This window comes from Pangasianodon hypophthalmus, chromosome 14, assembly GCF_027358585.1.
Source record: "Pangasianodon hypophthalmus isolate fPanHyp1 chromosome 14, fPanHyp1.pri, whole genome shotgun sequence".
Taxonomy (NCBI): domain Eukaryota; kingdom Metazoa; phylum Chordata; class Actinopteri; order Siluriformes; family Pangasiidae; genus Pangasianodon; species Pangasianodon hypophthalmus.
Window position 1 is genome coordinate 1,921,460 of NC_069723.1, and position 12,648 is coordinate 1,934,107.

General features: G+C 40.3%; 1 protein-coding gene across 1 annotated transcript; it reads left to right on the forward strand.

Annotated features, from left to right (window-relative positions):
- Positions 1-35: 35 nt before the first annotated feature.
- Positions 36-8,558, forward strand: aasdhppt (aminoadipate-semialdehyde dehydrogenase-phosphopantetheinyl transferase). The gene is made up of 6 exons (XM_026943327.3): positions 36-468; positions 1,146-1,374; positions 3,389-3,510; positions 5,333-5,494; positions 8,032-8,100; positions 8,191-8,558. The coding sequence occupies exons 1-6, from the start codon at positions 325-327 to the stop codon at positions 8,347-8,349; spliced, it is 885 nt and encodes a 294-aa protein (XP_026799128.3). The 5' UTR covers positions 36-324; the 3' UTR covers positions 8,350-8,558.
- The last annotated feature ends 4,090 nt before the right edge of the window (positions 8,559-12,648 follow it).

A 12,648-nucleotide genomic window follows, 5' to 3' on the forward strand; every position in this document is an offset into this window, starting at 1 on the left:
TGGAACGCGGCCGCTGTTAAGTCCCGCCCCTTAGAGAAACGCTTCCGGGTTTGATACTGCGCATGCGCAAAGAGACACGAGCTTTTATCCTCTTGCACTGGACTGAATCTCGTGTATTTTTATGTAAATATTATAGATATGTGTGCTGTTCTGAGATAATAGCAGTCAGCTCTGTAATTTAAAATACACACGTGAATAATTAGAAAAATAATAACTTTAATACTCGGGCGCGTGCGGAACTCAGTGATGAAGGACTGCTGTTTTAGTGCAGAAGTCAGGACATAAACAAGTGCACGCTCGAGCCCTCTTTCCTCCAGCCGGCTGATGGAGGGCGCGCGCTGGGCGTTCCGGTGCGGCGCGTGGAGCCCGAGCCGGGCGGAGTGGCTGCTGGCCGCGCGCTGTGTTCAACCGGAGGAGAGAGAGAGGATCGGACAGTTCATGTTCTCCAGAGACGCCAAAGCAGCCATGGTGAGATCATAATAATAATCATAATAATAATAATAATAATAATAATAATAATGTAGACTTTATCTATCTATCTATCTATCATTGTTTGTCTATCTATTTATCTGTATATCTGTTTGTGTGTCTAAGTTTGTAACTATGTATGTCACTCTGTTTATGTCTGTCTAATTATGTAACTGTAAATGTTATCTATCTATCTATCTATCTATCTATCTGTCTATCTATCTATCTATCTATCTATCTAAATATCTGTCTCTCTGTTTATCTGTGTGTGTGTCTGTCTATCTGTCTGTTTATCTATTTATCTGTTTATCTGTCTAATTATGAAACTGTTAATGTTATCTCTGTCTATCTATCTATCTATCTGTCTATCTATCTGTCTGTCCATCTGTTTGTCTATCTAACTGTATGTCTGTCTATCTATTTATTTATCTGTCTTTCTGTCTGTCTATCTGTCTGTTTATTTATCTTACTCTTTATCTATCTGTCTGTCTGTCTATCTATCTATCTATCTATCTATCTCACTCTGTCTGTCTATCTATTTATCTGTCTTTCTTTCTGTCTATCTGTCTGTTTATTTATCTTACTCTTTATCTTATCTATCGGTCTTATAGTACCATCAGTAATGTGGAATTGATTCTTGTGTGCATGTGTGTGTGTGTGCATGTGTGTGTGTTAAGGTTGGGCGTCTGCTGATCAGGAAGCTGGTGTGTGTGAAGATGGGTCTGCCATGGGACGGGTTCCGCTTGGACCGGACGACCCGGGGAAAGCCCTACCTGGCCCACCCCTCGTCTGGCACAAGCTCCGCCCCCTGGAGTTTCAACATCTCTCATCAGGGTGACTTTGCCGTGCTGGCGGCCGAACGCGGGAGGCAGGTGGGAGTGGACGTGATGAAGACCACCAGACCAGGTAACAGCGTGGCTGCGTGTGATTGGCTGCTGCTTTTTATGACATCGTGATGTTCCTCTTCATCATCCCAAATGACGCGGTTCAGCAAAAACACATCTGAAGTCTGAAGCTTGCTTTTTTTTACTTTGGTACTCGAGCTCTGAGGAAATTACGGCTACACGTCTGTGCGGCTTCATAAACAGTGCCGCAGAATAGAACTTTGCCTCAAATTTCATTCACAGGAACTTGAAAGGCGGACGATTCACATACTCTAATAATAAATAGATTTTTTTAAAAAAATATGTTATTTAACAAAGAAAAATATATAATTAATGAATTTTTCTATAAGCAGACTTTTATTTAACATTTATGGAAAGGAGTCTCCAGTGTCAGTGCTTTGTAACAGTGAGTAAGTTTTCTGCCAAGTCGAGAGAGAGAGAAACAGAGAGAGAAAGAGAGAGAGTGAAAGGGAGACAGAGAACGAAAGAGAGAAAGGGAGAGAGATAGAGAGAGAAAGAGAGAGGGGGGGAGAAGGAGAGAGAAAGAGAGAGAGAAAGAGAGTGAAAGGGAGACAGAGAGAGAAAGAGAGAAATAGAGAGGGTGAGAGATAGAGAAAGGGGGAGAGAGAGAGAGAGAGAGTGAGTGAAAGAGAGAAATGGAGAGGGAGAGAGAAAGAGAGAGAGAGAGGCTGGAGAGGGAAAGACTGTTTATAGCTGCTATAACGTAAGTGAGAACAGGAACAAACTAGTTTTATGGACGTTTCACAACATTAAATGTCATCAATAGTTAAAAATTGCGAATAAAACATTTAGGCACATGCTGTTAGAAGAAAAGAATCAACTCTGGGGTGGTAACAGTAACTCGCTGTTGATTATTTTCCTATAACAGCACACCTGCAAGTGTTTTATTCATTACTTTATTTTTTAGCAATAGTGGGGAAATAATCCTTTGACGCTTCGTGATTCCGTCATCAACACACAAATTGCTTTTTCTAAATTGAAAAATTATTTATAAACGTCCCAAAAAGGACAAATCCTTTAAAATTGCATTTAAATTATATTTAAATCAGTAAATCAGTATTTGAATAGTATTGTGCATATAATTATTGTGCTTTTACAGCCAGAGTGAACATTAGCATAGAACCATGAGGCCATATTATATTTTTATTATTAATTTTATAATTTCAGATTTGTTTTTATTCATGTATGGACAGTACTCGTGTTACTTGTTACTCGAACCGCCATCTTTGCTCATTACATAGTGTATAATATTACGCTGTTCCTAGTATATGCCTTATCTATAACACCATGTGAGATTCAGCTGCAGAAAAAGAGCGACCCGGATAAGTGTCCATTGGGATTTAAACTCATTACACAGACTGAAATCACTTTTAGGACACATGCTTTGCTCACTTTTTATATTTAATTAGAAAATTGACAGATAATTAAAACCATGTGGAAGTAAAATAGACCATAAAAGATTTGCATCAATTCAGAATCCAGTTTCTACATCAAGCGAGACAAGACAAAAAGTTTAGGAAATGCATGTTTTGCCTTGCCTTAGCTGATTAAAAGTAGGACGTTATAGGAAGTATAGATTTTTTTAAAATGTAATTATTATCAAAAATTCAGGCTTAAGTCAAAAACACTGTTTTAAAAGCAGAAAGTGGTTATAATAGACAAAATGATTATGTTGGGTATAGAAATGAAAAATCAAGAAGATTTATTTTAATTGTTATTTACAGTTTATTCACTGCTATGAGCTATGAGCTATGACAAACACTGATCTAGTCTTCAGCCATTAAAGTAATTAAAAATAGAAATAAATGAATATATAGTATAAAAATTATTATTATTATTTTTATTATCATTATTATTATTCTTATTCTAAAGTGCAGTTCCAATAGTGGCCACTGGGTGTCAGTGTCAGTCCACAATGTGTCTTTCTAATCAAACAGGCCAGATCCCATTTACTTCATGTATTTTCCTTTATAATGAAAGCTAACACTGATGATTTGTGTGTGTGTGTGTGTCAGGCAGCAGCTCTGTGCAAGAGTTTTTCCGCGTTATGAAGCGTCAGTTCACTGATTTCGAATGGCGCACCATCACATCCGCACAGGCCGACTGGGACCAGCTGCACCTCTTCCACAGACACTGGGTAACCATGGCAACACACAAACAATTATCAGTGTTGGTATCCTGGATTATCGTGTGACGTCTTGAAAATCTCTGCTGAAAATGATAACCTTCCATATGGCTACGTTTTCTATAAGGAGACATTTATTTAACGTTTATGGAAGAAGTCTCCAGTGTCGGTGTTTTGTAACAGGTAGTAAATTTTATGCCTTTAGGACATAAAAGTTTACGCTTTTTCTCAGTAAAACGAAAAGCTGCAATTTTTTCTTGGGTTTTATGAAGTTCAAGAGAATAACAAGAGATATCAGGATCAGATAGTGAGGGAACGACTGTTTATAGCTGCTATAACATAAATGAGAATAGGAACTAGCTTGTCTCATGGATGTTTCATGACAATAAATGTTGCTATAAAGGGTAATAAAGCATGAAGTATTGTTCATTAATAAATGACATTGTAATTTTGGGGAATATCGCTGTGATATAGGCAGAATAAAACACTTCAGAATGCACTGTTATAGGTATAAGGTATATATAGGTATATGTTATAAATGATGCACTTGGGAAGTTTTCTGCCAGTTTAATTGGAATCAGCAGCTCAGGGGAAAGTACATAAGGATCGTAGACTGTTTTATCGACTTTTATCGAGAAAGTACCATTTATTCTTATCTCTGAGTAATTTTAGCCATTTTTCATCTCTAGTTACATTTGCTTCGTGCAGCGAATCCAGAAATTCAGTCCCAATTACGGCAACCGCAATAGAAGAATTGTGATTGATAAGGGAAATACAGCAGGTAAATGAGATATAGCCTGATAGATTAGAGAGAGAGAGAGAGAGAGAGAGAGAGAGAGAGACAGACACTGTGGTCTCACACTGACACCCAGTGGCCACTATTGGTAGTAAGTGCATAATATGTGGCAAGTAACTTGTTGATCCCTGGATCAACAAGTGCAGCTAATTAGATTCAAATTGAATCAATTTGATTCAAACAAAAGTTTACCTAACATTAGCTAGCTCACTAGTAAATTTGGCTAGCTACCTAACATCAGATAGCTACAGCTCAGTTAGTAACGATGTTCCGAGCCGAGCTGTGTAGTTCCCCTAGTGGCCACTACGAGGCAGTGTGAGTCCATGTTGCTGAACTGTTAACGTTGGTCGTAATATAACCTTTCAGCTACCTAACGTCAGATAGATACTGCTCTCTGAGCAGTGCAGTTCCACTAGTGGCCACTTGGTGTCAGTGTGAATCCAGTGCTGCATTTCAGTAGGCGGCTCGCTTAGCTGATGTTGCTGAACTGTTATATTGTGTAAGAAATTATTGTGGAAACGGTTTTTACAAGAAAAATACTAAAATTACGCATATAGTTAGTGTCATACGGCATATTGCGTAAGCGGCCTCTACGATACAACAGGAGGAGAAAAAAATAGTTTGTAGTTTAATTCTAGAAACTGTAGCACATTAAAGGAGCAATTTCTTGTATCAAAATACAATTACAAAAATTTTTTGGCTCTTAGCTGAGACAGAAGAATGATAAAAGCCTGGGAAATATTTATAATTATGTGTGTGTGTGTGTGTGTGTGTGTGTGTGTGTGTGTGTGTGCATGTTTATGTGTGATCCAAAAATGAGTTACATGTTGATTGTTCTCATGCTGATCACTGTTGCCATGGTAACATAATATCATCACTCTCACACATGACTCAGTGATGGGAGTGTGGTGTTGTCTCACACAGACAGATACATACACACACACACACACACACACATGCACACACGCACACTAACCTATTGATCAGGCTGTCTGGTATTCAGAGGGTTGTGTGTGTGTGTGTGTGTGTGTCTCTTAGGCTCTGAAGGAGAGCTTCATTAAAGCAATTGGCTCAGGGCTCGGCTTCAACCTGCAGAGGGTGGAGTTTCACATTTCGCCCAATCAAATGCAAGAGGGGCGTGTCTTCTGCCAGACCAAAATGCACCTGGACGAGGAGGAAGAGGAGGACTGGACATTCGAGGTGAGAAGGGAGAGAAAGAGAGAGCGAGAGAAAGAGTGTGTGTGAGTGTGAGTGTGAGTGTGTGTGTGTGTGTGTGTGTGTGTGTGTGTGTGTGTGTGAGTGAGAGAGATAAGAGGTGATTGAAGAGACGCAGAGAGACACAGAGAGAGACAGACTGGGATAAGAGGTGATGGATGAGGTAGAACAATGTCTTTTTATCATGAAGAGCAGGAGGAATTTAAAAAACAACCTCTCTCTCTCGCTCTCTTTCTCTCACACACACGTACACACACACACACACACACACACACCGTATGTAATAATGATGAACTGCAGTCTGTCTGTCAGTCTCAGTTATTTTATGTCCCCATTAACTCAGTGCCACTACTGGAGCTGTCAATTATCTAGTCACCCCGCCCCCTTGTGACAGCTCATGAATATTAAACAGGCATCTTATCCAGTTTTCACTCAGTATGTTATATAGGAATGAAGGACAGCACACACACACACACACACACACACACACATCCTTTCCCAGACCACCAACCACTCTGAGATCTGGTGTGTTTCTGTTGTTTCCACTAACAGTCCATTTGATCTGAGTGTGTGTGTGTGTGTGTGTGTGTGTGTGTGTGTGCGAGAGAGAGAGAGAAAGAGAGAGGGAGAGAAAGAAAGGTCATGTGAATGTGACATAGTGCACCCTTTAATCCCTCTTTCATGAAAACATGTGAAAACATCAGCTTTCACAGCAGGAGATGGATGAGAGGAAACTCCTCTCTGTCTGATGGGGAACATGTCCACATCCCCCTGTCTCTCTCTCTCTCTCTCTCTCTCTCTCTCTCTCTCTGTGTTTCATCTGCTTCCCTCTTTCTCTTGCTTCTTCTTCTTATCTTCATTTCTCTGTGCGTCTTAGATGGATAGATAGACCATCACTCCAGTTTGCCGTCACCTATTTGCCGTTACTCATGCAAACATAATAGTTCAATAAAATATTCTAATAGAGATTACAAGCATTTCACAGGTTTGTTTTTGGATCAGTAGTCTAAATCTTTACTCAGTTATTCACAATTCTCTGGTAAACATCTCATGAGCCAAATAATTCTTAAAAAGTGTATACACAATAAGCTGATTTTGCATCCAGTTTGAAGAAATATTATGCAAGCTCCCAAGTAACGCAACAGTAAAAAAAATCGCTTGTCATCAGGAGATCACAAATTCGAATCCCGATGATTGCCACAACCATTCGTGTCTGGGTGTTTAGAGAGAAAAACTGACTGTGCTGTCTGGATGGGAGGGATGGCATACTTTCTCTCCACTGTCAGAGCAGCAAACGTTAACTGTAGGCATCCGCGAGGTCATGTATGTGGAAGAGGGCAGATAGCGCTTTCCTGGGAGTGTGAAATATTGTGTACAACATACAGCCAAACCTGTATGTTTGTCTTCTGTGGGGGGCATGCAGGCTTAGTGGTTAGCATCGTTGCCTTGCACCTCCAGGGCTGGGGGTTCGAATTCCACCTCCGCTCTGTGCGTGGAGCTTGCGTGTTCTCCCTGTGCTTCGGGGGCTTCCTCCTGGCACTCCGGCTTCCTCCCCCAGTCCAAAGACATGCATTGTAGCCTGATTGGCATTTCCAAATTATCCATAGTATGTGAGTGTGTGTGAGATTGTGCCATGCGATGAGTTGGCACTATGTCCAGGGTGTCCCACAAATTGTGTCCCAAGTCCCCTGGGATAGGCTCCAGGTTCGCCGCGACCCTGTGTAGGATAAGCGTTACAGAAAATGGATGGATGGATGGATGGAAGTCTTCTGTGTGAAAAAAACGAGACAAACCAAATAAAAAAATAAAAGACTAGAACAAATTAAAATCATCTATACAATAAAGGTTTAAATGAAGATGAAGGCGAATTCTGTGGGTCTGTTAAACTGTTATAGATAGTCTCCAACTTTTCCTGTAGTAAGATAATAATATTTAAATTCGTTGATGTGAAAAAGTGAGAAGAGAAGATACTTGAAAATACAAAAGCTACACTGGGGTGGTTCAAAACCCAGTGGGAGAATGGGAGAATGGCCCAGACCTCAATCAGATTGACAATCTATGATTGCTGTGCACCAACGGTCTCCATCCGATCTGAGAAAGAGATCAGGATCCAGATGTGCAAAGCTGATAGACACAACGCAGAGGAGTTGCAGCTGTAATTGCGGTTCCCGTGGTTGACACAGGGGTGAATACTTATGCAACCAACAAATGTCTGGGTTTTTTTTGTTTGTTTGTTTGTTTGTTTGTTTGTTTAATTCACCTTTGTGCCTCACAAAAATGTACACCTTCAAATATTAGACATATCATTTAAGTAAAGGTCCATTTCAGTTCCAAGTTGTAACACTACCAAATGTAAATACAGTGACTAAAACAAAAGTATTGGCACCTGTGAAGTATAATTAGCCTTTAATTCATTTCAGTGTACAGTGTTTTTTTTCATGGCCAGTTGGTTGAGAAGGTCATTAGGATTTAGTTTGTTATTTCTAACTGTTTTGTGGACCCTTCTGTCCTGTCCTCGGCAGGAGTGTTTGTTGGACGTGCACCATCACGTTGCCGTGGCGCTGGGAAAACCCAATGGCTCCATCCCGAGCGTGAGTGCAGGCAGCTAGTGTGCATGTTATTTTAGACGAGGCTTTTAGAACCGTCTTGTTTCACATGGGAATTTTTATACATTCTCACAGGATGCTGGGAATCCTGAAGAAGCCACATCCCTTGGGTTCACCGTCCTGAGCTTCAATGAGCTGATGGCAGAGGCCACACCTCTTTCAGATGAAGATCCCGCCTACTGGGAGAGTTTTAGAAGGAAACAGGAGGCACCGCTCCGGCAGAGTGAAGGATAGTGGGCGGTTGGGGGTGTATAAATTTTTGTTTTCATACTCTAATGGCCATAATAAATAAGGAATGGTGTATTCCTGCCTCACACACACTGTTCTGGGGATAGATTCCGGATCCACCACAACCCTGACCAGGATAAAGAGGTTACGGAAGATGACTGAATAAATAAATTTGTGTGTGTATGTGTGTGTGTAATAAACCAAGCTGCTGTGTAGCAAGTGCCTCTCTTGGTTTCTGTCTTTCTCTGCATCTCATCCTGTTTCTTCCTTTCCCAGTCTCTCTCTCGCTCTTTCTGTCTCTCTCTCTCCAACACCGCATCTGTCTCCCTCCGTCTGTCTCTCTCACCTTCCTTTTTTTTGTCGCCTCCTTTTGACATTTAAGCAAAAACTGTGCTGTGTGTTTTTCTCTATTGACTTTTAGTGCCATTGTGTTTCTCTTTCAACACACACACACACACACACACACACTGTGCATGTAGACACGAGAGAGAAAGACACACACTCACACAGAGACAAGAGTTCACAAATGAGAGTCCCACCAAGACAGTAAAGTGTGTGTTTTCCCACCTCTTCTCCTCTCCCATGAACACTTTTGCCTGTTACCACGGCAGCACAGCCTGTTACACTGAGGTGACTGGAACGCACGGTGTTAGCCAACTGAGCTAATCTCATACAGACTGACGGAGAGAGTGATAGTGGTGCGGATTGAGTGAGTGTGTGCGTGTTGAGGCGTGTTGAGGCCACACACTTACTACCGCACTCACTTAACACTTAAGTATGCGCAAGCACACACACAGTATGAGTGGTGTAACTGTGTGTAATATAACACTTGGGCTGCCAGAATGAATTTCATATTTAAATACTATAAGGGAAATTAATACATAAAATATACACTCACTGTCCACTTTATTAGGAACACCTATGAATGTGCTCATCAGGCAATCATGCAGATAGAAGTCAAGTGCTTCTGACCTCATCAGACATCACAAAAGTGTGATCTCAGTGACTGTGACCGTGGCATGGTTGTTGGTGCCAGACAGTCTGGTTGGAGTACATCAGAAAATGTTGATCTCCTGGGAATTTCACACACAGCAGTCTCTAGGGTCTAGTACATTCACAAATCAGAACAATATTCTCTTGACAGACAAAACAAAATAGAATTCTTTGGCATTAATTCAGCTTGTCATGTTTGGAGAAAGAAGGATGGTGTGTATGATCCCAAGAACACCATACCCACAGTGAAGCACGGTGGTGGGAGCATCATGACATGGGACTGCTTCTCTGCAAGCAGTACTGGTGTAGTACACATCATCATCAAAGGAAACACGAATGGAGTGATGTATCGCACATGATGACAGATGAGAATTTAATCTCCTCTGCGAAGAAACTGAATCCGGAGAGAAGATGGACGTCTCAACAAGACAACAACCCCTAACATACAGCCAACATAACTCAAGAAAGACTTGCATGGCCTAGCCAATCTCCTGACTCAAATCTCATTGCAAATTTATGGAGGATTTTGAAATTGCGAGTCCATTAGAGGGACCGTCCTAACCTTGGGGACTTGAAGATGATTTGCCAAGAGGAATGGGTCACAACTGGGTCAAAATTGAACCACAAAAATTAAATTCTTACCATAGGTGTCTCAAAGCTGTAATTGCAACAAAATACCAGTGTTAATTTGTAGTGTCTGAATACTTGTTTCCCTGATCAGTTTAGTTTTTGAATATGTCTTTGTTTATGCTTATTAATTCACACTTTTTGTTAATATTTATAAGTACTAAGTTTGAAGACATTATATGTGTAAATATATAGTGGATATATGCACTGGAAGTGTATTAAATAACAACAAAAAAAGTGTCTGAATACTTATTTCACTTCAGTGTGTTTTGTTCAGAACATCTTAGAATGTATACAGTCCCCATCGAAAGTATTGGAACGGCAAGGCCAATTTGGGTTTGAGATCAAAAAATGTATATGAGACGATCAGAATTTGCTTTCATTTCCTGATATTTCCATTTAGATGTGATAAACAACTTAGCACCTTTTGTTTAAACCCACCCATTTTTCAAGTGATCAAAAATATTGGAACATTTGACTGACAGGTGTGCCCTGTTACATTGATTGTTTAAACAATTAATATCTCTGAATGTCTAATCTTAGTTACTCTTCTGTTATTTACTTTAATTTACTTTAAGACTATCTGTTCCAATACTTTTGCTCACCCAAACATTGGGTGGTCTGCCACCAAAGGTGCCATATTCTAAGTTGTCTAACACATCGAGATATAAATATCAGGAAGTGAAAGTTGATAGTCGGATTTATCGTCTCATATTAATCTTTTCATATCAAAACTAAGTGTCTATGGTGTACAGCAAAAACAGAAGAATTGGCCTTGCCGTTCCAATACTTTCGGAGGGAACAGTATGTGCTTTTAGAACCCTGTGCAGTTCTTTATCAGTTTATTGGTGCTGTTCTAGACCATTCTGGACCTGTGATTTTAGAACAAAAGTCTGTCTGCATTGTGAAAATGTTTTGCCATTCATGATTGAGCACGTATCTCTGTGATCCCTTCCTGACCCATCCCATAATATTACATTACGACACTAATCTGCTCATTACTCTTTCATTACGTCCTCATCACACTCGGCCAATCGGATTAGGCCGTGTAATTACAGATGCAGCAGCAGATTGTAGGGACTGCAGTAATGAAGCTCACTGACCCAGGAAGCGTGTGTGTGTGTGTGTGTGTGTGGATGTGGACGGTCCAGTCACATACTTAACTTACTAAATTTAATTTCCATATATTACTGTAATTTCTCCCTCTGACTTTTTTTTTTTATCATTGCTGTCTGTCTGTCTCTCTCTGGTTATATTATGGACTTTGATCTGTGTATGATCTAACACACACACACACACACACACACACAAACAGACACACACACCAGGTCCACTGTTGTAATCTGTGTGAATGGTTGCCTGAGGTCACAGTGAAAAACACACCAACAACAACAACCGGCAGATGTTGGCAATCAAACGTGAATTAACACACAAACACACAAACCCTCTAGGTGAGGACAATAAAGTCATACCTCAAGGATTAGCAGCAGCAAGGTAATTTAAAAACAAATCTTTATTGGATTAGCAGCTTTCTGCTAACACACACACACACAAAAAACAGTGTTATCCCTCATGTACTTGCGGAAAACACACTGATAACACGTCATGGTCTCTCTGTCACTGTGTTCCAATCAGAAGGCAGCTTGCTCAGTAGGCTACATTTTTGAGAAGCATCTGAATTCTCCTGGATGAAAAATAATGTCCTGTTTGGGAGAAGGCTGCCCCCTGAGCTCTCATAATTCTGTTTATCGAGCCAGAGGAGTTCATCCAGTCTGGGATTCTTCAGGACCTAACAAAAAAGAAATGAAGATTGCCGGACAAGGAGAGATAACACATAGACAAAATGCCTATTATTTATGAATGACCTGTTAACAGTCAGACATAAAGCTGTTCCTTTACGTTTCCTGCCATGGGAAAGTTTTCACGATGGGGGACTTGCTGTTTCTCAGTAACATGACAGGCTGCGTTTTGGTTTTTTTTTTCTTTCCCCCTAAATGTTTTATTCCGTATCAAGCTAACATAGCACTACCGCATAGATTACACAGCTCACTTATGCAGCTAAATTGCTAGTTAGCCTCGTTTAACCTTGTTTAGCGAACAGTTAGATGGCTAGTCTTCTAACAGACTATCTTAGTTAGCGAACAGTTATCGTTAGTCATCTAACAGGCTATCTTAGTTAGCGAACAGTTACCGTTAGTCATCTAACAGACTATCTTAGTTAGCGATCAGTTATCGTTAGTCATCTAACAGGCTATCTTAGTTAGCGATCAGTTATCGTTAGTCATCTAACAGGCTATCTTAGTTAGCGATCAGTTATCGTTAGTCATCTAACAGGCTATCTTAGTTAGCGAACAGTTACCGTTAGTCATCTAACAGACTATCTTAGTTAGCGATCAGTTATCGTTAGTCATCTAACAGGCTATCTTAGTTAGCGATCAGTTATCGTTAGTCATCTAACAGGCTATCTTAGTTAGCGAACAGTTATCGTTAGTCATCTAACAGGCTATTTTAGTTAGCAGTTAGATGGCTAGTCATCTAACAGGCTATCATAGCAAACATGTTTAGTCATCTAACAGGATATCTTAGTTAGCGAACAGTTATTGCTAATCATCTAACAGGCTATCTTAGTTAGTGAACAGTTAGTTGGCTAGTCATTTAACAGGCTATCTTAACAACCAGTTACAG